Raw genomic sequence first — 22886 nt, 5'->3', positions numbered from 1 at the left:
AAACGGACAAAACTGAATTCAGCATAGGAAAAAGAAAGTTCATTTGGATTTCAGTTCGCACCCAAAAATCAATGATTAATTCCTTGTTTCCAACAAGTTTCATTACGCAATAGATATAAACAGCCCTGCCCGTGTCCCATCCACCATATTACCTCCGTAAAAACTCGTTGCTCATCATCCTAGCCCTATCCAGCATCGAACTCCGTTGCGGTGCACCCTGTGGCCTCTGCTGTTGTTGTTGCTGCTGTTGTGCGTCCCATCCACCGTATGGGTTCTGACCAACGGGGTAATAGGCCGGCTGTTGCTGTTGGTACTGCTGTTGCGGCCTTGATTGTAGCGGTGGACTTGATCGGTGACCATTGGTTATTCCACTGGAATAACTGGTACTCCCGCCACCGGTAACGGGGTTGCTACCGTAGTAACCACTGCCGCCCTGCGCGGTGTATTCTGTGGGTTTGGGTGCAATGGGAGGCGGTGTCCCAGAGCCTGCCGCGGACTGGCTGGGGAAGTACGATGGCGACGCAGATTGTTGGGGCCGCGGCGAGGCGGCGGGATTGTAGGTCGCGTATTGTTGAGATGATGAAGAGGAAGATGGTGGTGTTTGCTGCTGCATGTACTGCTTCGGTGGCCGCCCGGGAGTGAGAGACGGTGGCGGGGAAGGTGTGTTGCTATGGTTGGACGACGCGTGGATGAGTCCCTCGTAGGACGGCCTGGAGAGCGGGGCCGGGGCCGGTTTGCGCCGGATGTGCGGCGGCGGCGAGATGGAAAGGCCGGCAGGCACATCGGTGGGCCGCTGTGTTTGGTCTTGCGAGATTCTGCTGATGCTCGGCAGGGGATGGGACTGTTGCTGCGGCCATTGCTGCCAACCAGGCCCGGCTTGCGAGCTGAACCTGGGCGCCTGGGACGAAGAAGTAGAAGAGGCAGCAGCAGGTGTACTGTTGTCGGCGTCGGAATGGCCCGGCGAGTACTGCTGGTACAGCGAGATCTGCGTCCCCAGCGCCGACTTGAGCTCCTCGGAAACCTGTTCAATCATGCCGTGCTGCTGTGTGTGTTCCCCTGTACGGTCGTCATCGCGCATCTTGGGCTCGTCGTCATACGAAAGCCCTCCCGATTCACCATTTTCATCCTCGCCGTCGTCGTCATCATACTCGAGCCCCTGCTTGCTCGCCTCCACGCTTCGCACCACGCCCGCCACCGCCATATTGCCCCCCTGCATCGCCGACCTGAGCGCCGCAAACAGCGCCGACGTGCGCTCCACCAGGATCGCGAGGCAGTCGTCCGCCCCCTCCTTGAGCGCGACCTGCAGCGCGTTCCGCCCGTCGTCGTTGACGTGCAGCAGGTCCGCCCCGCGCCGGAGCAGCAGGCGCGCGATGGCGTCGTCGTCGGCCGCGCACGCGACCGTCAGCGCCGTGTCGCCCTTGGCGTCGGCCAGGTCCAGGTCGGCGCCCGCGTCCAGCAGCAGCGCGACCGCGTCCCGGTACATGAACTCGGCCGCGTTGGTCAGGGGCGTCGATCCGTCGTGCCCGCCGCGGAGGTTGAGCGCGGCGCCCTTGCGGACGAGCAGCCGCAGGATCTCCTCCTCGTTGTGCTTGGTCGCCGCAATGACGGGCGGGCCCTCGTCGCCGCCGCCGAGGTCCGGGTCCGCCCCGTGCTCGAAGAGCAGCTCCGCGATGTCCAGCCGGCCGGCCTCGCACGCGCCCTGCAGGGCCGTCCCTGGCGCGAAGTTGGGGTTCTTGGTGAAGGCGTTGACGTGGGCGCCTCGCTCCAGGAAGTCCTTCACAATGTCCATGTGCCCTTGAGCCGCGGCGGTTTGCAGAGCCCAGCCGGCAGGGTCGTTCACGTCGGCCCCGGCTTCAAATAGCATGGCGATGATATCCTCACTGCCATCGTAGGCAGCTGCTGTCAAGGCATTGCCATAGCTGGAAGGCGATCGGTCAGTATTCGCCCATATCGAAGGTTTGGGTTTCGGACGCAAAACTTACTCTGGGCCCGTAGCGTTGGGGCTCCCTCTGTATGGTTCGCCCAGCAGCAGCTCTACTGTAGTCTTCTTCTCACAATCCGTGGCATGATAGAGCGCACTGTCCACCGTCTCCTGCGATATGGCCCCGTTTGAGTATGCCCATGCCACACCGAGAAGATCGTCTTGGTCCTCAACGGCCGTGGCCGCTTTGCGGAAGAGATTGTTGCAGTCGAGCCCGGGCTGCTTGTCGAGCAGCACTGTGGAGACCTCCCAGTTCTCCTCGCCTACCGCCGCTTCTAGGGCCTGCTGGAAGTATTGGTGCTCGTGCTCGAACTTCAGCAGAGTATTCAGGACATCGGCACGGCCTGCTTCGGCCGACTTGACCAAGGCCTTGCTGTACTCCTCGGCAGAGAGCTTATCCGCGTACTGCTCGACGAGGTACTCAAACATGGACATATCCGAGAGCAGGGCTGCTAGTGCCAACGGCGGGTCGAGGCCGCGGTCATCATCAACCGTCAAAGAAACGCCTTCGGCCACTAGCAGCTTTACGGCCTCGCGATTGCCCGATGATATGGCCGCGCTCACAACGGGACCGTAACTGTCCGAAATCGCGTTGGTCTTGGCTCCCCCGTCCTATGAGCAGTTTCATGACTTCGACATGACCGCCGAGTGCAGCCATATGCATCGGCGTACCACTGTTGATGTCGATACCGTCGTCAATTGGCGAGTTTCTGTCCAGGAGCGCTTGAGCGATCATAGTTCGACCGTAGCAGGCCGCCAGATGCAACTTGACTAAGTATTAGAATCGGGATGACATTTGTGGTGTAAGAATGTCATGATGTTTGACTTACCGGCGTGTTGTCCAGCTCATCTCTCTGTGCGATCTCGCCCTCGTGGCCGTTGTTGATTAGCGCTGTCACCAGGTCCCGGAAGCCAACCGCGGACACGATATGAAGCGCGGTCCAATTTTTAACATCTGAGGCGTCAAAATCGTTTTCCAGAATGTTGGTAAGGCGGTGAAACTCAAGCAACCATCGTCGGCGGATGCGGGAATCCGGTTCCCAGAAGCCCTGCTCGGCACTGAGGTCCTCGGCGATATCGATGGTGGCTTTCGAAGCATGACGTAGCCAGTGCTTTACCGTATATGCCATGGCGAGCCCCCAGACCTTGTATACTTCTGGGTCGTTGTCGCCATTCGATGACTCTGCGCCGTCATCCCATTCGGCACCAACATCATAGCTTTCGCCATCACCATCGCTCTCGTCACTGTCGCTATCCTCTTCGGCATTCTCTCCACTCCCACCATCACCATCTTCTGCTTCTTCTTCTTCTTCGTCGTCGTCTTCTCCGTCCGACTCGTTCTCAAGATCAATGTCAACATCAAAGGCTTGTTTAACATGGTCGAGACACCGCAGAGCAAGAATACCGTGTTGCACCTTGATGTCATGCGCTGACATACCCAGCAGCTCCTCCGCACTTTCGAGAAGGTGTGACTTGACCACGCCATTCAAGAAGGACACTGGACCGTTGCGGGTGGTCGAAAGCAGTGGCTTACACAACTCAATCAGGCGGTGCAGCTCCATCTTCTTCTCGTCGCTCGAGAACAGCCCGGCCAAGACGCCAAGCTCATCTTCCGTGGGGTCTTCGTAGGTGAGCACCATCGCCCTGAGCATCTCCTTGATCCTGTCGCAGTCGTCGCCGTTTTCCAGGAACACCTGACGCCAAGCATTGCTGAGCAGGGTCTGGAGGTCTTGCGGCAGGGTCTCCAGAACGCGGCGCACCTTGAGGTCGCTCTCCGCCGGCTCGAGCTCGAAGAGCTGTACGCACGAGATTTCGATCCATTGCGTGTTTTGGGCTCGTTTTCCCAGCAAACTGCTGACGTAGTAGGCCAGCGCCTTGTTATACTTCTTTTTCTTCACCAGCGATTCGACTTTGCTCTTGGCAGTTCTTTTCAGAGCTATCTGTACTTGATTTTCGTACTTCGGGTCCTCAAGATCGACGAGCCGAACTCCATCGACATTCAAGGCTTTGGCGACAATGTGGGATTCTCTGCTTGTGATGAACCATCTTGTGAGAGTTTGCCGCGATCCCATCTCGTTCACTGTCATTTTGAGTCAGCCAGTTGTGTTTCAACATTCGTGAACCAATCAAGGGTATACTTACTATCCGAAAGTTCGGTGTGAAGGAAGTTCATGAGCTTGATCGTCGATGCCGAGTTTTCCGGGAGAACATGGAGGTTGTTCAAGACGAAAATTACCTTGCTGCCGATTAGGGTATCGGTCAACATTTCCTGGAGGGTTTGCCAGAGATTCTCGATGGTGACCTGTGCCGCTGATTTGTCGCCTTTCGCCTTCTTGATGAACGACTTGGCATAAAATGCCAGCGCCCCTTGTTGCTTGTTGAGCTGCCTGATAAGGCTCTTGAGGATATCCTCGGCAGTACATGAGTACTGGGATTGGGTGCAGAAGAAGTAAGCAATCCGCACGGGGTTCTGCTTTCGATCGGTCGTGTCCCTCTTCTCGTAGTCGCTGATTACGGACATTGATGCGCTGGTCTTCCCTCTACCTTCGTGAGCTCGAACCCATAAGCAATCAACTGGCTTGATAGTCACCGAGCCACCGCCGTTGCCCGTCTTGTCCTCGGCCAGCCAAGCAATGTATTCTGGGTCCTTGGTTACCCAATCAGAAGGTGAAAACGTTCCGGCAGCTGCTTTACGCCTCGCTGGAACGCTGCCTCCGTCAAGAGCATCGTCAATTGCGTTGGTCATCTCCTGATCAACCCCACGCACCGAGTTCATCCGGTTCTTGACAGTGGACTCTGCGGCGTTGATCCGATCCTTGACCTCGTGGCGAACGTACTGGAAGTGGGGATCTTGCGCCGACTTGAACTTGACGAGATCACGATGGTCGGCTGCAAGTCCCATGTTGAAGTAACCCTCCAGGGTGGCCGATTCTCGGGTGACGAACATGGCGTATTTGGCAGGGAGTGGTATGTTGCCGAAGACACTTGGTAGCTTTGCCAAGCTCGAGAGCGAGGTATCACGCTCCTCCCAGAAACATGTTATCGCAATGTTGGGACTGACTTGTCTCACTCGGTCTAAGAATTCGTCCACAAGCTCTCTTAGCTGAGGATTACCAGTTTCCACTGTGTCTTTGTGTTAGTGCTTTTATGGGCTGGATAGAAGCCGAAAAGAGAAGTTATGATATCGCACTAATCTCATGTGACGAAACGCAGAGTTGGGGAAAACCTACTATATTTCAGCAACTTGGAAGGTATTGCCTGGTCAAGCTTCTCTGCGACGGTAGCATACATGTATGCAGCTGAGGCGGCATCTGCGCCTCTAAACGGCGTCCCAAAGAAAATGGTGGCGGCAATGGCCTCGAACATGATCGGGAACCGCTTCCTGTGAAAATCCGCGAGGACGACAGCCTTGGCGATGACGAGCCCACCCATGCTATGTCCGATGAATACAATCGGCCGCGCCTCAGATTCCTATTTGCGGGTTAGATGAACCCCTGGCACATCCGGTGTAAGGAAGGAGGACAGCGGATTCAAACTCACCTTGTCTCTGTGGGCAGCTAGTCCCATCAAGAGGCCCATGGAGAGGTTGTCCATAAACTGCCTGACTTTGAACGCGCCTTGCCAACATGATTCATACATATACAGCAGGATGCGAGACCTTGGGAAGTCTTTAGCGAGACTATCGGTTGGCCACTTGAAATGTTCTTCCTCCCAGCATTCTTTCGGATGGGCGCCTAGCCCAGGGACAAAGACGATGCTGCTTCATAGTTAGAGAAAACCATCAATGGCAAGCAAAGTCGTCAGAAGTTTTGGACTCACTCTACTTCTGGCACAAAAGTGGCATCGTTCTCGGGATATAGTTGTTTGATTCCCTGTTCCACAATGCTGATATGTTTCTTCGGCCTGGGACCGCCAGCATTGGGCTTCCTCACGGTGACCTTGCGTTTGAGATCAGACATGGTGGAAGTGGCATAGGCGCAAAGATGGAGGGTTGGTTGTTGTGTAGTGAGCCTCCGTGTTTCCGAAGAGTCGCGACCGGACTCATAAGTAGGTAGGTAGTCGAACTCGTTGACTTGAACAAGCCAGCATGGGTGATAAGATTAATGTAAGCCGGTGGCTGCAGACCCCTGCTCTGCATGGCTCGTAAAAGCTGTACTGTCGACCAGTTGACAACAGCATGGGGCATGCCATGCCATAGCCCCCAATTGCCTGTTTTGCCGCAGTAAAGGCTGCTCACAGAACCACCATTCTGTGCGGCTGAAGCAGGCTTCTGCACAGTCTAATTTGGCACCGCATGGGTTGGGCTCCAAATAGCAATGTGACCGTCAGCACTTGAGCGGATGGGGTTAGATCATCGTTGCCGTGGCCTATCCCGTCCGTTACCCACACCTCTGCTTAGGTGAGACCTATGTAGTATATCTCCGTTTCTAGTAGTGCGACTGGGGCCTGATGGGTTGAACGTGCCTTGAAAAAAGCGCCGGTGTGGATTGATCGAGACCCGATTCACCCCGTTCGTGGTGGGAGTTGCTATTTTGGGGAGTCGAGGCTCCGTCGCCGCCCAGCTTAGTCTTATATTAGAGGAATGTCACGCCCGACAAGCTTTTTGTCCTGAACCAATCCTTCTGCGAAACCCCATTAACAAATAGTGCCCGACGAGCTCAATCACTCATGGATAACAAACCTTCGATATCGCTGCCGTTCACGACGCAGGCGCTCAAACATGGCGCTTCGTCGTCGTCGCAAGAAGTCGTTGACCTCAGCAACTTGCTTCCTGCATCGTGCCGCACCAAGCAGGACCATATCGTTTCGCCCCAGATCGACGATGCCCGTGGCTTCTTCGCGCGCGAGCTGCGCGTAAACCGGCTCGACGGCGTACGTGACTGGCTGTGGGTGTGCGGTCGACCGATGCCGCCGCGACCACTACACCACCAGGTCCTCATCGGGCGCGACGTCACCATCACCGAGAATCCGGAGTTGCATCTTGTGTGGCACAATACCCGCATCTTCCTGAAGCCGATCCCGGCGTGGTTATTAGATCCCAACGTATGGGCGCGCCATCTACTTCCGACATCATCCTCTTCTTCTCCTTCCTTGTCGCAGCATAGCAGCAGCAACAATAGCGGGGAACTTGCTGCGTGCGCCCGCGGCTTCCTGTTCTCCTACACGGCGCTCATCGCATACGAGAGCGACTTCCACATTGCGAAGGAGAAGAGACTGATACCGGAATCTGTCAGCTGGGATGCGTGGCGGGCGTTGACGCGCGAGTACTTACAGGGCCACTGCTATGCGTCCGTCAATCCGCGGTACTGGTACGGCGAGCTGCGGCTGAGCCGGCTGAACAAGGTGTACCGCTTCGCGCGTGGCTACGTGCTGCGCGGCTACTCCAAGGTGGACGCGCACACCGTCTACGTGGACCTGCTGCGCGACAACTTCGGGGTCCTGGCCACGATCCTGGGGTACGTGGTCATCGTGCTGTCGGCGATGCAGGTGGGGCTCGGGGTCGACCGGCTGCAGACCGACAGCACGTTCCAGAGCGCCAGCTACGGCTTCACCGTCTTCTCGATCCTGGCGCCCCTGGTCGCGGGGGCCGGTATCGTCGGCGGGGTGTTGACCATGGTGGTAAGCAATTGGCTGGTGACCAAGGATTACGAGCGCAAGCGGTTCAGCGAAATGGGGGTAGAGCCGTATTGGCGGAACAAGCCGACCAAGGAACCCGCCGCATCGGCACTCAAGGGATACAATACTGTCGCTTCGGAGTCTCAAACAGGCGTATGATATAATACCAGCATTAATAGAAAGCCTCTATTCGAGATCAATGGAATAATAAGAAGTGCAATTTTGTTATATAGGATATTCTCTTTGGTATACTTGAAGATGACTGGAATATTAGGCGGGAAGACAGGTGCTGGTATGGAAACCTTTGAATTTTGGGGTTGGGGCCACGGACAGTGGATGAGGCCCTGTAAGTCGGCGCTAGCAAATGCCCAGGCCCAATACTCGCCCACTGTAGAAGGTTGATGGACATGGCCTCTGTTCTGTGACGTCTCACCTCTGCATGCACATTCTGCATGTTCCACCATTTCTGGTCAAACAACAAACAGAGTATGAGTGTGCAGATATGTCAGATGCAGTTTAGCTCTCGTATTGAAGCTCTGAGGTATGGCCGCTCACTGAAGATTGAAAATGTAGCATCGGATCACATGGCACCCTCAAAGTCACATCCACTACGCAGTAGCTTCCGGTAGCTTGCGCCCTTCATGTCACATCGACAAGTGGCCGGCATGCCCTCCCCCGCATCAAGCTTATCTCGGCCTCCACATCCACTCCAGTTCAATAGGTTGGCATCGTATGGAGAGTGCTTACCAATTGGAAGGGCGTACATGGCAGTAGGCTGATGCGAATGACCGGTCTCTGTGGTTTCCTGACGGGCGTATTAGAGGACGACCACTACCCCCAAGATGCAGGAAACAGCCTGCAATGGTTAGCTCTTTTGCCGGGCCACTATCGTCCGGCTCGATTGATTACAACACCCCGGATCCCGACTTTCCTGTGGATATATCTACATGTATCCTAGTCCTGGTCAGAAGAGACTTCAATTGAAGTCATATAAATCGGACGAAGTCCTCGTGAGCATACCTGACAACTAGAGTTCACAGCCCAGCCGCGCGCAACTGCCAGCCCACAATGAAACTCTCCAACCTCCTCCTGCGCAAGCCCCCGGGCTACATGCTCGCCTGCATGGTGTGCTCCTTCGGCGGCTTCCTCTTCGGCATCGACACCGGCATCATCGGCCCCGTCACGGTCATGGACGACTTCAAGAACTACGTGGGCGACCCGTCCCCGACCATCCACGGCCTCATCGTCTCCTCTATCCTGATCCCGGCCGCCATCTCGTCGTTCTTCGCTGGCAAAGTGGCCGATGCGCTAGGCCGGTCTCACGGCATCGCCATTGGCTCCTTCGTTTTCGGCGTTGGCGCTGCGCTCGAGGCGGCCTCGGTGCATATCGGCATGTTCGTGGCGGGGCGTGTCATCGAGGGGATTGGCGAGGGGCTGTATCTTGGCACCTTGGTATGCAACGCCCAATTCCTACCCTCCCCCATACCATTGCTACCCTGAGGAACTGGATCACACGGTCTTGTTGGGCTGTCTTTCATTAAATGAAAGACAATTGCTAACTTTCGGGGTGCCCTAGGTCGTATATATTTGCGAAGTCTCCCCACCCCGCCACCGCGGCGCCCTGACCACGGCCCCCAGCTTCTGACCACCCTCGGCCTTGTGACGGGGTTCTTCACCTGCTACGGCAGCGCCGACATCCCCTCGTCCTTCTCGTGGCGCCTGCCCTTCCTCCTGCTCGCCGCCTACTCGCTCGTCTTCTCCGTCGCGGCCCTCTTCTGGCTCCCTGCCTCGCCGCGCTGGCTGACCCTGCGTGGACGCGAGGACGAGGCGGCCGCGGCCTGGGAGAAGCTCGGCGTCGATGCGGCGGACCGCGAGAAGATCCTCGAGCAGCTACCCACGTCGGTCGTAGATGGCAATACTGCTACAGTCGACGCAAGCGGGTCTATCGCACTGATGGACCTGGCCCCAGGTACAAGACCAGCCAACCCAGCACCGCCCAAGAAGAAGAAGTCCCAACTCCTCGACGTCTTCGCCTCCGACGCCCGCCCCCGCCTGCTCCTAGCCGTCTTCCTCATGGGCATGCAGCAACTCAGCGGCATCGACGGCGTCCTCTACTACGCCCCCTCCTCTTCCAGCAAGCCGGCCTCTCGTCCAACGAGTCCGCCTTCCTCGCCTCGGGCGTCTCCGCCCTCCTCATCTTCGCCGTCACCGTCCCCGCCACCCTCTGGGCCGACCGCTGGTCCCGCCGCGCCAACACCATCGCCGGGGGTCTGGGCATGACCTGCACCATGTTCCTCATGGGCGCCCTGTACGCCTCCGACGCCGTGCACGCCGGCGCCGGCGCGGGCCGCTGGGTTGTTATTGTGTGCATCTATCTGTTCGCCGTCCTCTACTGCGTCTCCTGGGCCGTCGGCATTAAGGTCTACGCCGCCGAGATCCAGCTGCCCGCCACCCGCGCGAGCGCGACCAGCGTCGCGCACGGCAGCAACTGGCTCAGCAATTTCCTCGTCGCCCTCGTCACGCCCACGCTTCTGGCCAAGACGAGCTACGGCGCCTACTTCTTGTTCGGCGGCTGCACGCTGCTGACGGCGCTGGTCTGCTGGGGCTTCATGCCCGAGACCCGCGGCCGGAGCCTCGACGAGATCGACCTGGCGTTCCGCGAGAAGAAGAAGATCGGGGGCAGTCGCGTCGGCGTGGGCGCGGTGAGCGGTGTCAAGCAGTTCGCCAAGGCGCTGCTGTCGCGGCGGCGGGTGCTGAGGCGGATGCCTCCTACTGTGGACGCTTGAGAGATGCCTTGAAGGAAGAGGAGTTTGGTCGATTGCAACTCGGGAATTGGGTTTCATTAGAGAAATTACTGACTCGTAGTCCCTAATGCTAAGCTACTACATGTAGAGTCTGCCTGATATGAAGCTGCCATTGTGCCTACGACATGCTGGCCTCACTTTCTGTATCGTTACAGATGTTTTCTTTGAATTTGATTCGGGTTCCCTGAACGCTGTAGTCCAGATTGTGCATCCGCTGAACGTTGGGCTCTTGCATGATCCTGCAGAACTTTTTGTGCGACTTGTCCCACCAGCCTTTGACCTGGCATCCCTAGACCGGAAGAGGCGACATTAGAGACTGCTGCTCACGAATTGGATACCGATCGGGGCTTTCTTGACATACCTAGTGGCAGTAGTAAAAGATCTTGCAGCTGCCACACATCCACAAGTCTTCCTTTTCCTTGCACACGCCGCAGCCATGACACTTTCTCTTCGTGCCGTATGCATCTCCATACTCCACGTAGTCGTTGTTCATCTGCAGCAGCTTGTCCATGGGCAGAGGGATGATCTAAACATCGGGATTGACGTCAGCCCATCTCTTTCCTCGTCATAATCGTTGCGCAGCAGCTCCTTGCGGAATGGCGGGTCATGGAAAGAAAGGCTTACCAGGGCTTCCGTTATGCGGTATTGATGGAAAATGTTGTCTGGCTGATGGTTCCTCGCGTAGTACATAGCGAGGGTGTTGCCGACGTTGAAGTACTCTAGCAGCCGAGAGTCGTCGTCTTCAAAGTTATTGTGTTTGTATTTAGGGTAGAATCTGACCTCAAACCTTTCCCCTTCGCGGTCCTTGGCGAAGAGTCTTCGCCTTGGTTGGTGGACTTCGGTAATCTGGCCGAGGAGGCACCAGTGAATACGGTTTTTGCCTGTGATAGAGTCATAGTAGGGGCAATCCGGATCGCCGTTGTTATGAGGCAACTCCCTGAGGCTGGGGAAGTGGACGCCGTCGAATAGCTGAGGCATGTTAGTGATGATGATCTAGAAGTCTTGCAGAACAGAGACGGGCACTCCAAGTGCTGAACTTCGTTTCATTGATTTGACCCCCACCTGCCACATGCCCGAATGTCGAGCAGCCGGATGGTCGTGCCTGCTAAACGGTTTCCTCAAGGGCCGAGCCCGCCATTCTTTGCTGTACTGTACGGAGTGAAGGGTCGTTTAGAAGCATTGGCATAGTGCTTATTCCACTGGATATTTTGGCGGAAAGTATTGCAGCAAAGTCTGCACGGTTTCCATGGTCAAAAGTCCACTTAGTTGGCGTGCCTTGCCGCGTGTCGCAGTGTTGGGCGAACGAGTAGACTGGATCTTATGCATGCAGTAACATCTTTTCAAGTTGGAATTGTCGTCAAACTGGTATGCAGACAGAGAAAGAACGCTTTATAGGTGGCAGGTAATTGGTGACCAAGGTTCGAGCCTTCGCATTGATGAATTATATGTTCCTGAAGTGTGATTCCTCCGACATCTGCTCGGCACTCGGCAGGACGTCGTATCCCTTCGCGGGCTTGCTCCGCCGCCGCATGCACCACATGCAGCTCCACACCGAGGCGCCGACGAGGCCGAGCACGCCGACGATGATGAGCAGAATGTGGTCTCCGATAAAGCTGAACATGGCGCTGTCCCAGTTCGTCCAGGTGCCGCCATGCACCTGGGTGAAGAACACCCAAGGGTCGGCGCCCTCGCGCATGTCCATGAGGATGTGGTGCAGCGGCGCAAAGTCGTTCCCGTCGAAGGGCATGATGGAGCCGTCCCGGTTCAGGAGAGCATGGTACTTTTCCCACATGGCGGTGACGAACCACTGGCCACTGCTGTAGCTGATGATGACGTAGGGCAACAGCCAGTTCCAGTTCCAGGGGATCAGGTGCTCGGTGAGCAGGCGGAAATAAGGGTGCTCCGGAGCGCCGCCCATGATGTTGTTGCTCAAGGCTCCCTCTCCGCCATCGGTGGTAAAAGCTGGATAGTAAGTCAAGGGCGTCAAATCTGCAGCGCATCCCTGTAATCAGATTGTTAGCGACCGAATGTCTCAGCCAGGCCAAAGCGAGCAGCCACGTTTGGTGGCTGTCTTGGCGACACGCCAGCCAAGAAAACAACGTACATTGTCCAAATCGAGATAGATGCCGCCATAATGGCGGATGAGGAAGTAGCGCAAGACGTCCACCCGTTGGATGGGGAACTTGTAGCTGTCATAAGTTGGGAGATACCAGGCGAAATGTTCCTTCAGGAACTCGCGGGAGTTATCCATGGTCCAAAGCTACAATGGGTTGGCATGTTAGCTAAAGTCCGATAGATATCACCGTTGAGAGGTCGTCAATGTGACGAGGCTAATGACATTGAACGTACTTTGTGTTCCCATGTTGGGTTCAGGTCCTTGCAAGTCTGGCGTGCGGCCTCCCAATGGTCGGGCAAAGTGTCATTATGAGGGTCCTTCCAGTTGTGGAAGATCTGGTGCAGCATCTTGGACACGACCGGTTTCCGTGGATCGGGTGTCGTCGCGTTGGCGTGTGCTTGGGCAATTTCCCCTTGCGTGATGCAGATACCAGAATGCGGTTTGAAGAGGCCAAACAGATTGGCAAAGTTGTACAGCTTCCTCCCAATCGTGACACAGCAAATGAACAGCACAAGCGCAGTGAGTGCAATGGCGAGGCGCTTGGCGCGCAGTTGAGGCAGCATTGCGGCTGTACCCGGCCTGGGCTATACTACTATCGTTTCTAGGAAAACATTAGATGTTGATGGTCCAAAACATTAGGTATCTAACATTGGCCAGATGCCGAATCGCGAAGTCTGGGTTGGTTCCGGTGCACTGGGCTCAATGACGTTTACTTACGGCAGAGATAGGATACGAGCAATGGATCGTCGTGTTGAGCAGATGGCGGGCAGCTCACATGCTCATGTTACGGAAGAAATTTGACGAAAGTTGGGGGGCCGATGCTTGAAATCACTGGCAGGACTTCTCCTTGAAGCTAGAAACTGTACAGCACATGCTCGGATGACGCTAACACTCAACAGTCAGTGCCCACTGCCCACCAGGCGAGGTCCCAGCCCAGGCTGACGGAGGGAAGCGAAGCGGCTTGCCGATAAGGAACCTCAACGTGTAGTTCTCACATAACATGTACGTACAATTCAAGACCGATAACTACATACGGCACATATGTCTTCCAGCTCGACCCATTGATATGCATCTTTTGATTCTATTGTTTTTCGAAATCAAGGATAGTTCTGCTGATCTCGGATGCTTGCGAGGCTGGACAGAAACGGTGGGGCGTCTAATATTAATGCCGGGTCTTACATGGAGACGCTATCAAAGTTGTTCTAGCGCTCTGGGACCCCTGAGCTACCCTGCTACCGCCTGAGCATTAGCGATTAGGGGAGAGGACGTGTCTTTGTGCAGGGCCAATGCTAGCCAGCATTACCAGCATTAGACGGTTGGATGGAGCAATGGATGGGAATGGCAGATTCGCCATGGCCCAAATTACCCAATTACCCCCCATCATCCATCCTGATCTCTCGCGGACTCGACGATGGCAACCGTCAGCCCCAACAAACAGAGAAACACCGACACGCCGAGGCCAGTCTTGGCAACATAGGTAAATGGCCATGTCTTTGTCACGCCCAAGCATGCGCCGAGTCTGGCACACACACGACCACGAGCATGGCGCTGATTCAAAGTGATTGAGCAATTGTCTGTCAGACTTTGGTCCAGCCTCTGCTGTTGTCTTCTCCCTCTTTCCTCCTGATTCTTGTCCTGCTTTCCCCCGGCCGTCTTCGCTTGCTTGACAGCAATCGTAGGCGACTCCAGTGTTTTGACTTCGCGCCTGCCACCCTACCTGACGCATCCACGCTTCCCATTGCCGATCAACCAGCCAGGCGGGAATGATTATCCCTCGCTCAGCAAGATGTTTGAGGGTCCTCCTCTTGCTGATCCTTGTTGGCCTAGTTGTTACGACTTTGCTCCTCATGTGAGTTCTGTCTACTTTTGCTCTGCGTTTAACTGCGCGTGCGACAGTCAGAAGCGTCTTCTTTCTTCTCCTTCTAACATGCCGTCTTCGCATCAGACTTCACTGCCCAGCCACCACCTACGACCTCCTCTACGAGATCGCCGCCGAGGCTGAACAGGCACGCCGACTGCAGGAAAACCAGGACCTCGCCCAACGAACCGACATGAAACAATAAGCGGGCCATGCCACCTACGAACGATGGCGAACCTACCTTTCTTCCCCCGTCGCATATGCCTGCAAGCAATCTTTAGCGACCAACAGCGACCGAAGCTACGATTTGCGATGTTTCGATAGCCACTGCGAGCCGAATCGTGGAGTACTGTGTCACCATCCCCAGGCTGGCATTAGCTCATGCGCCCTGTGACTTGGCCAGCCACGAGTCAGGCCGAATACGAGGTCCGTCTCGTCACGCGCTTCCCAGGCACACAGTTCGACGACTTAAACGCCAACACGTACGTTTCCGAACAAAACCATAGTTCCAAGCAACGCGAAACAAACTACAACGGAGCGAACGACGGCGCTCACAGGGTTTCAAGGAAGATAGATTTGTGTTTGCGCCAACTTGACTCGGACCGAGGTTGAATATGTGCAATTGAAGCTACCTATGCAGGCCGACACGAGCAAGCCCAATGGAGCGTGGCCAGCCAGAAATATCCCCCAAGGAAGGCGAGGAACATGCGCGCTGAATATGCGATTGCTGCTTGACACTCGTCTGCCTGGCTTACGAGCACTGGCTGTAGTAGTCGTTCAGGGCCTTGCAGGTTCCAGACTATCAATAGGGTTAGCTTGGATTCTTCCGGGTGACTTGAACCAGGGGAAAACTTACTGCGCACTTAGTGCAGCCGGTGTAGCCGTTACCACCACACTGCCCGTATGCCTGAACGCTGCATCCGCTACCGCCACCACTGCCACCACCATTACCGCCGCCGTTGCCGCCGCCTGGTGATGATGTCTGCGAGGGTTGGGGAGAGGCCGTCAGAGTTCCTGCCGGGCCACTGCCGGGCTTGCAGGTGGATTCGCAGCCAGCACAGGCCCCTCCAGCCTTGCGGGTCGAGCCGCTCGAGTACACCGCCGGGCCAGGGGCCGTGTACCCAGACATGGCGGCGTGGATGTTGACGAGGATGCCGGGGTCGCTGGCCTTGTAGGCGCCGGGGAAGCTGACAGTGGCGGGCGCGGCGGAACCGCCCCCGCTGACCGTCAGCTGGAAGCAGGTCATGTAGAACTGGGCCTGACCCGAAGAGCCGGCCGTGTGGAGGGCGAGGGCCTCGGCGCGCAGCAGGTAGTCGCCGCTCGCGATGTCCTTGGGGATCGGCACGTCCATGCGCCCGCAGCAGGTGTTGATGTCCTTGGTGCCCCAGTAGTCGTCGTCGCCCGAGCCGCCGCTGCCTTTGGCCCACGTGTCCGCGAAGATCTTGAACCAGCCCGCCGACCCATCTGCCGACGACGCGTCGCTCACCTTGCTCATGTAGACCTGGACCGGTCCGTAATGGGCTCCGCCGATTGCTTCCGCGTTGCAGTTTCGATCGCCAGGTTGCTGTCACCGAGGCAGAGGAGTCAGCTCAGGGTTCTACTCTTGTTAGGGGGTTGCGTGGAGGATGGTAGCTTACCTGGTGGATTTCTACTGTGATGGTGTCGCCGGCCTTCACGGGGCACTTCTTTGCCACGGCGCCACTGTTGGCATTGCAGCGGATGTTGTTGGACGAGACATCGGTTACCGGGCTGTTGGAAAGCGGGAGACGGGCGCACTGGGCGCCGTAGTCGACGCCGTTGACCCACAAGTCCTGGAAAGTGGCGTGGGAAGCGACTTCGCGGGCAGCCAAGGCCGCTACGAGGGCGAAGGTGGAACGCATGGTGCTGATGACTTGCTTGGTCTTGATGCTATCGGATGCAGTCACTCACGCCATGAGTGCGAAGGCGTGTTGGTATATATACCCTACCTTGTTCATGCTGAGTTATTTATATCAAACGATTACCTGTTGCAATCTTTCCATCCCGCTTGCCATGCAATGTGACCTGACGCCCGCCATTACCGCCACTTACACAGCGCCCGCGTGCAGTACCAGCATGTACTCGAGACTGGTCGTGCCTAACCACAACCGGTAGCCACGGCCCTCTTCGTCCGTGAAGTAGAGTAAAAGGGGGCCCCTGCACCAGGCTTCCGGGCCCGACAACCCACGCGCTTGTGCCAAGCATCTCCGTTTTCGGTTCGTGGTCTGTAGACTGGTTCCCATACCTACTTGTCCCCCAATGGAGAAAAACAAAACTCGAGAATTGCGCCGAAGAAGCAACGATAAGCTGATCTCCTGACGAGCTCGACTGGCCTTACAAACAACACCCAGCCCAATTGGTGGGAATGCTTGGCTTCTCTGCTGACCTGAAAGAGCTGGCTGGTCGTGCGACTGACGCCGAATTGTGGGGAAATGACATGACATGGCCAATATGTAACGGCCCGGCAGCCTCCATTAGGAAATAGGGGGCATGGCTTGAGGATGCATCCTGCGAGGAAACCAATCAATCGGGTCGCCGCCAATGGCGGATCGGGGTTTTGGTGTCGCTCCATCTTAGTACTACCGTTTCTTACCGGCAAGAGTTTAGACGTACTGCTCCGGCTGTCGCTTTCGAGCTTCCTTCCTGTAGTGTAGTTGAGAGTGAAAGGAAGGCCCTGCGCATCCCGTCCTGCACCGGCCATTCCATCATCATCCAACTTGTCTTTTTCCTGTAGGTAGACTCAGATTGCATTTTCCACATGATCGGTAATGCCTATACGTTGTTGGCAGTTCGCTGCGCCTTCAATTGCTTCTGAAAGCGGTTTCTTCTTGTTTTCATGGTTCAGAAATGTAGATGCAATCCGATTCGTTACCGATTCTATTCCTCCGGAGAATCATAGCTTACATTTGCATATCCCCTTAATGGCGACAACGCTGCCCCCACCATATCGTGTCGTCCTGTGATAACCTAGGGAATAATCAGTGCCGTGGTATAATATTTATCCAATTAGTGGTATAATAAGTACTTATTCCTACTAAATACTACCTGATTAATAAATAATTAGGCCAGTCGATTATATGCGATGAATACTTACTTATCGTATTATACCAAGGGCAGCGTTGTCGCCACTAAGGGGATAGCTGCAGAAATTCCCATGTTCCATTATCGTCGCGCCATATTACTACTACTTCTACTGTATTGATAATTATGCATTATCAGTGATTTGCCCCTCATTATCTCCTCCGCGGCATCGCCTCGACGACCGCACTCTCCCGCGTCTCGTCCTCGTAGTTCCGCTTCGTCCCCTTGACCCGCAAACTCACCCCGAACCCCTTCTTCGCCTGCTCGCTCCCGACCGACGCATACCGCACGACATCCCCCTGCTTCGCCCCGAACGCTGCCCCGCTCGCCTCCCCGTCCACGACCCACTGCGCCTCGAGCTTTACCCCCGGGTCCCAGCGCCCGACCGTCCCCGTGATCCTGGGCAATCCCCCGCACTTCGCCGACCCGCCTGCCACGACCTCGACCGTTGGATCAGCCTGCCGTGCAAGAGCAGCCGCGCGCCCGCCAATACGTACGATATCCTCGAACCTATTCCCCCGGTTATTCGGGGAGACCGCCTCCGCAGAAAGCGGCGTCGCGCCCTCGGGCCCGTGGTCCCGGACCCAGTCCGCGACGAGCTCGAGGTAGTTCCAGATCTCGCGGCGCTGGTAGTTGCCGCCGTGCGTCGCGCCGGGGGTGATGGTGATGTTGGCCCAGTCCGGGCCGCCGAGCTGGGGCGCGTTGACGCGCTGCGCGAAGGCGGCGACGCCTTCGTTCAAATAATAATCATCGTGAGTTCCTACGTAAACGTGGATGCGATCGCGGAGTGTTTCGCCTAGGTTCTTTTTCGAACTGGATTTAATGAAATTGGAGTTCGTGTTAAATCCCCAGTTGCCCGCAATGTACTCGGCCATGTCCATCCCCAGCTCCTTCCAGTACGCGACCGCGTCCGGGTACACCTCGCCCGTGACCTTGTCCCACGGCTCGAGCGGGTACCCGTTGAGCCCTGCGCGCCGAAGACGGCGTTCCAGGCGTCCCACTGCAGCGACGAGCGCGACGCCGTGCCGAACACGAGCTCCCAGTGGTTCTCCTGCTCGACCGTGGCCAGGATCGTCTCCGTGTTGTTGCCGGGGCTGTCGAACGCGCGGATAGAGCCGATGCGGGACCCGTCGTCCGCGTTCCGGTACGCGTTAGCGTTGCGGTAAAGCGAAATATCCTGGTGCTTCGCGAAGGTGAGCGAGTCCGGGTACGACGAGAAGCACGCGCCGAACAAATCCGGCCGGAAGATGACGCTCGCGGCCGAGATCCAGCCGCCGGTCGAGCCGCCCTCCTGGATGCGCGCGTACGGCGCCGCGATGGTGTAGAAGAGGGAGTCGAGGTAAGGGATCAGCTCGTCGTTGAGGGCGTCGCCATAGGGGCCCAGGTTGGCCGTGTTGACGCCGTACGAGTCGTCGTAGAAGGGCGCCTCGTGCCGGAAGCGGACCAGGATGAGCTTGGGCGCCGGGCGTGCGGCCGTTTTGTTGTCGCCGGGGATCATGCCGGCGTCCCAGGCTTTGGAGAATGTGGCTGTCGGGTAGCTGAAAGGCCCCTTACCACCTGGCCAGTGCCCTTGCGAGTACAGCACCGGATACCGCGTCGTCTCGTCGTTCGCGTCGTAGCCAGCGGGAAGCAGTACGGTGGCGCCCACGTACATGTCGCGTCCCCAGAACTCGCTCAGCTTGGCGCTGCGGATCTTGACGTACTTGAGCAGCTCCGTGTCGGCGTAGTTGCCCTGCTCGCACCTCCCGACCTCGCGGCCCGTAAATGCCTCAACGGGCGTGACACTATCAAATGCGAGGCTGATAGTCTGCAGGTTGGTGCTGTTCCTGCCCCCATCTACCACCTCGACGTCGACGGGAGGCGTGACGAGGCTCCCGACCCCGTTCACCTGGAGCGCGCCGTCGCCGCAGGGGAACTTGAGATGCACGACCGACCCGTCGCTGCGCTCGGCCCGGTCGTACGGGTTCAGGAAGGCCTGCACGCGGTACGCGCCCGCGGGCAGCTCGTCCATACTCACGAGCGGGAAGCCGTAGACGCCGCCGGTTCCAGTCGCGTTAACATCGCCACTGCCCCCGACGAACGCGATGGTGTCCGCGGCGTCGAAGCCGAAGACGTTCTTGCCAAACATGTAGTTTGGCGTCGAGGTGACCTCGATGTCGGCCAGAGGGTCGGTGCCGTTGGGCGCGAACATGAGCACGACGCGCCCGTCGATCTTGCCGCTCAGGAGATCATCATCATCGGTCCCGTTTTGGAGGGAGATCTGGACGCGCAGGCTGTTGGCGGTGGCTAGCAGGCTCGCTAGCAGGACCGAGGCCCTATTGAGGCGAAGGAAGAAGTCCATACTGTCTCGCGGTTGGGAAGGGGAAACTTCCAGAGCTTCCTCGGTAGCCAGTTGAGGCTTATCATGCATGCATGTTGGGAGTTTCCTTCGCTGCTGCTCCTGCCAAGGGCCAATTGGCGGGGTTACCCGTGTGCGAATCAGCATGCAACCCGAGAGATAGCGGAGATTACGGCGTGTCTTGCCAGGATCTGTATGGTGCCGCTAAGACGTCATTGGGGCCGAATCCCTTCCCGACCTGCCGCTTTGGTATAGTGGCTTTGTGACCACCTCAAGGATTACACTTGCCCGTTATTGGGGACATGATTCAGTGCCAAACATGTACCTTATTACCCTTCACTAATTCACCATCTTCACTATACAACTCTACTTCAACGTCAGTTTATACCAAGGCGCCTCGGCTAAATCGATAGACTCGTGGGGTTTTTAATTGTTTCTCTACCCCTATTTTTTAAATTTACAATTAAATATTATTCTTCGGCGACCAAGTCTCGTTTATCCCTCGTTTATACCTTATTCTTCGGTAATCGAATATCTTTCTTCGGCGACTTTTACAAGAGTTTCTCTAGTTTATAGCAAAATATCGGCAACTAAAATTCATGTTTAGGCACTAGAATATTATATTACTTACTAGCCTACTGGATATCGCTGCGACCCATCAAGCCCAGTCGCTATCTATATAAATATATACCGTGTGCCTATACCGTTGTTGCGCCGTTCCTCAACATACGACTCGCCGGTGAGCAGTGGTCATTGTAACCAATTACTGCTGCGAGGTATCCGACTAATAGCCCTCCTCCTCACCAGACTCCACCTTATCCTTTGCATCGGGGATGACTATATAAATTTAGTTAGTATATAACAATATATCACTCGTAAGCTGGCAGGGGGCATCAGAATAGGACTCACGGTCGGCCAGCTCGTCGTACTCCCCGAAGATCAGAGCATGGGTGCCATAGTTATCGTGGGTCTCCTTGTACTGGCGATAGTGCTGAATAAGGCTGTGGGCGCTGTTCGCGTGGCCACCGCAGCGCTTACACTTGATGCTTCGGGGGCGTTCAGCTTCTCGTACTGGGTGGTTTTGACGGTCTGGACGTCCTTCTTCGACTGCCGGTACTGGGCGTGGTGGATCTTGTGCTTGTGGCTCGAGATGGACCCCTGCTTGTTGGCGATGACCTCGCCGCAGAGCTCGGTGTCGCTGCCGGGCTTGAACATGCCGCAGACGAACTTGCCCTGCTCGTTGAGCTCGCCGGGGAGGACCGTCGAGGCGGGGCCGATGCGCAGGGTGTCGTCGGGGGCAGGGGCTTTGCCCTTGCCCTTCTTGTCGGTGTTGCTGGAAGACATTGTTGGGTCGACGATGGGATGGAAGACTATGTACTAGTCGACGATATGGGACGGAAGACTAAGTACTAGTCGACGATGGGACGGAAGGTTGGTTGGTGGTCGACGATGCGGCGACAACAGCTGGGTCTTTGGTTGTCGACGAGCACGATGTGCTTGGTGAGTTGTAGAAGGGAAGAAGGTCTGGGAGCTGAGCGGGAAATTCCGAAACTTAAATACCTACCCCTTTCGGCGTTGACCCGCCCCTTTTCGGCGTTGGCCCGCTTGTATTCACTTCAATGGCAGCTCAATTCACCGGTTCAGCTTGTATTCACTACCTGGATTATATTCACTTCACACCTGAGTCACAACGGCGGGTCCGCATTCAATACAATCCAAAATCTCTACATGTTAGGGGCGTCTTCCTGAGTCCGAGCCAGTACCGGCTCATGAAACCATTACACAAGTATTGAATGCAACAAGCATGGTGATGGGCAAACACTATACGGAAGTGGTCACGCACCCCTAACTCAGGAGCAACAAATGAATACAGACACGATAGTGAATGTTACGTGTAGCTCTCAGCCCTACGTACTCAATAACAGTCACAAAGGTATTCATGTAACCAGCCGAACGTTGAATACAACCTGCAGACAATGGTCAATATGCAGCACAGTGAATTCATGCCTAATCCATTATGGAATCAGCCGGAATCTGATCCCTGTCAGCCTGGTCATCCCTAAGGCACCACTTTCTCAGGCATTCACAGAACATGTGAATGCAATGGACATTCATTCACAGTTGCTACACTATTGAATAACGAGTATGGACAATGCCAAGTTAGCTATCTTCCATCCCAAGTCGACGAGCAACCAGCAGATGTCATACTATTCCGTCCAAAGGTGCGTGTTTCGTCTATCATTGCCTATCTCGTCTGAACTCGTCCAGCTATTAGTCGCCGAGCTATCGACTCTGCATAGGAAACGATCAACCACTTAGGACTTAGATGGTCAGGTATTCATGGCCACAATCAGTTTCCGTTGTTATAACCGAGGCTAATGAAACACCAGCTGTGTAACGTGGCTGAGAAACACGTCCACCAGTACTCACAGCACCTCAGCATTTACGTATTTGCGCCACAAACAATGACCTTCCCGACAATTATGCCCATGCAAGGGCCAGTTGCTGCTGATTGCGTTACCTAATACGCACCCAGAAATCCGGTACGTTATCAATCGTCTCCTCCCCTGACGGAAGGGGTTCATGTCTGTCAGTGGAGCAGCCTCTGGAGCCAGTGCTTGCAGAGGAGACCAAGGTTCACGCCGTGGGGTTGCGTGTTTCAACGCCCACATAGCATCAGCCTTATGGCCAGTTTCATGTCTATTTTTTGCTTTGCCGCAGGCCGCAGGGTGACATCTCATTTGGCTTTGGGTTTGGCCCTAGAAGCTGCCAAATCGAGTGGTATGCAGGCAGTGGTGGTGGCATTTCTATCTATTTCAAGGCCAAAAGTTTGAGACACGAGAAAACCCCTGCATGCTCCTACACGACGGACTGCGTTGGGGATGCATGACGACTGTCAGTGAAAGCCTTCGTATTGCAGATTTGTACCTGAGTAAGCAAAACTCTCACTGGTGATGAATGACTTCAGAGGCTGAATCCAATGGTTGGGTCTTGTAACATCAATTCGATCGGTTGGCCAGCCTCACTCGACGCCGTTTATGGTCGAAAACTGCAGGTCGGTATGAAAGACATGT

The 22886-nt window shown here is 56.0% G+C and overlaps 9 protein-coding genes across 9 annotated transcripts; 2 read left to right on the top strand and 7 right to left on the bottom strand.

The window, feature by feature from the left end:
- Positions 1 to 148: 148 nt before the first annotated feature.
- PG997_014071 (uncharacterized protein) lies at positions 149 to 5940 on the bottom strand (the record flags this gene model as incomplete). Its single annotated transcript, XM_066818385.1, has 8 exons — positions 149 to 1919; positions 1983 to 2583; positions 2654 to 2747; positions 2812 to 4061; positions 4124 to 5104; positions 5212 to 5452; positions 5522 to 5738; positions 5801 to 5940. 8 exons carry the CDS (start codon positions 5938 to 5940, stop codon positions 149 to 151), a joined length of 5295 nt encoding a protein of 1764 aa, XP_066664077.1.
- Positions 5941 to 6649: 709 nt separating this feature from the next.
- On the top strand, positions 6650 to 7756 carry PG997_014070 (uncharacterized protein; the record flags this gene model as incomplete). Its single annotated transcript, XM_066818384.1, has 1 exon — positions 6650 to 7756. The coding sequence occupies one exon, from the start codon at positions 6650 to 6652 to the stop codon at positions 7754 to 7756; it is 1107 nt and encodes a 368-aa protein (XP_066664076.1).
- A 909-nt stretch (positions 7757 to 8665) lies between these two features.
- PG997_014069 (MFS sugar transporter) lies at positions 8666 to 10383 on the top strand (the record flags this gene model as incomplete). Its single annotated transcript, XM_066818383.1, has 3 exons — positions 8666 to 9049; positions 9236 to 9703; positions 9733 to 10383. The coding sequence occupies 3 exons, from the start codon at positions 8666 to 8668 to the stop codon at positions 10381 to 10383; spliced, it is 1503 nt and encodes a 500-aa protein (XP_066664075.1).
- Positions 10384 to 10519: 136 nt separating this feature from the next.
- Positions 10520 to 10760, bottom strand: PG997_014068 (uncharacterized protein; the record flags this gene model as incomplete). Its single annotated transcript, XM_066818382.1, has 2 exons — positions 10520 to 10690; positions 10740 to 10760. The coding sequence occupies 2 exons, from the start codon at positions 10758 to 10760 to the stop codon at positions 10520 to 10522; spliced, it is 192 nt and encodes a 63-aa protein (XP_066664074.1).
- A 2-nt stretch (positions 10761 to 10762) lies between these two features.
- PG997_014067 (SET domain-containing protein) lies at positions 10763 to 11379 on the bottom strand (the record flags this gene model as incomplete). The annotated part of the gene is made up of 2 exons (XM_066818381.1): positions 10763 to 10927; positions 11026 to 11379. 2 exons carry the CDS (start codon positions 11377 to 11379, stop codon positions 10763 to 10765), a joined length of 519 nt encoding a protein of 172 aa, XP_066664073.1.
- A 463-nt stretch (positions 11380 to 11842) lies between these two features.
- PG997_014066 (glycosyltransferase sugar-binding region DXD motif-containing protein-domain-containing protein) lies at positions 11843 to 13080 on the bottom strand (the record flags this gene model as incomplete). Its single annotated transcript, XM_066818380.1, has 3 exons — positions 11843 to 12403; positions 12506 to 12661; positions 12751 to 13080. 3 exons carry the CDS (start codon positions 13078 to 13080, stop codon positions 11843 to 11845), a joined length of 1047 nt encoding a protein of 348 aa, XP_066664072.1.
- Positions 13081 to 15126: 2046 nt separating this feature from the next.
- PG997_014065 (uncharacterized protein) lies at positions 15127 to 16255 on the bottom strand (the record flags this gene model as incomplete). Its single annotated transcript, XM_066818379.1, has 3 exons — positions 15127 to 15174; positions 15232 to 15939; positions 16013 to 16255. 3 exons carry the CDS (start codon positions 16253 to 16255, stop codon positions 15127 to 15129), a joined length of 999 nt encoding a protein of 332 aa, XP_066664071.1.
- A 1371-nt stretch (positions 16256 to 17626) lies between these two features.
- On the bottom strand, positions 17627 to 19815 carry PG997_014064 (uncharacterized protein; the record flags this gene model as incomplete). The annotated part of the gene is made up of 2 exons (XM_066818378.1): positions 17627 to 18394; positions 18457 to 19815. The coding sequence occupies 2 exons, from the start codon at positions 19813 to 19815 to the stop codon at positions 17627 to 17629; spliced, it is 2127 nt and encodes a 708-aa protein (XP_066664070.1).
- Positions 19816 to 20751: 936 nt separating this feature from the next.
- PG997_014063 (uncharacterized protein) lies at positions 20752 to 21156 on the bottom strand (the record flags this gene model as incomplete). The annotated part of the gene is made up of 1 exon (XM_066818377.1): positions 20752 to 21156. The coding sequence occupies one exon, from the start codon at positions 21154 to 21156 to the stop codon at positions 20752 to 20754; it is 405 nt and encodes a 134-aa protein (XP_066664069.1).
- Positions 21157 to 22886: the final 1730 nt, after the last annotated feature.

This window comes from Apiospora hydei (assembly GCF_038363865.1).
Source record: "Apiospora hydei strain CBS 114990 chromosome Unknown utg000009l_segment0_segment0, whole genome shotgun sequence".
NCBI classification, from domain to species: Eukaryota; Fungi; Ascomycota; class Sordariomycetes; order Amphisphaeriales; family Apiosporaceae; genus Apiospora; species Apiospora hydei.
Note: the sequence above shows the minus strand (reverse complement) of the source record. Positions and strands in the feature narration are given on the sequence as shown.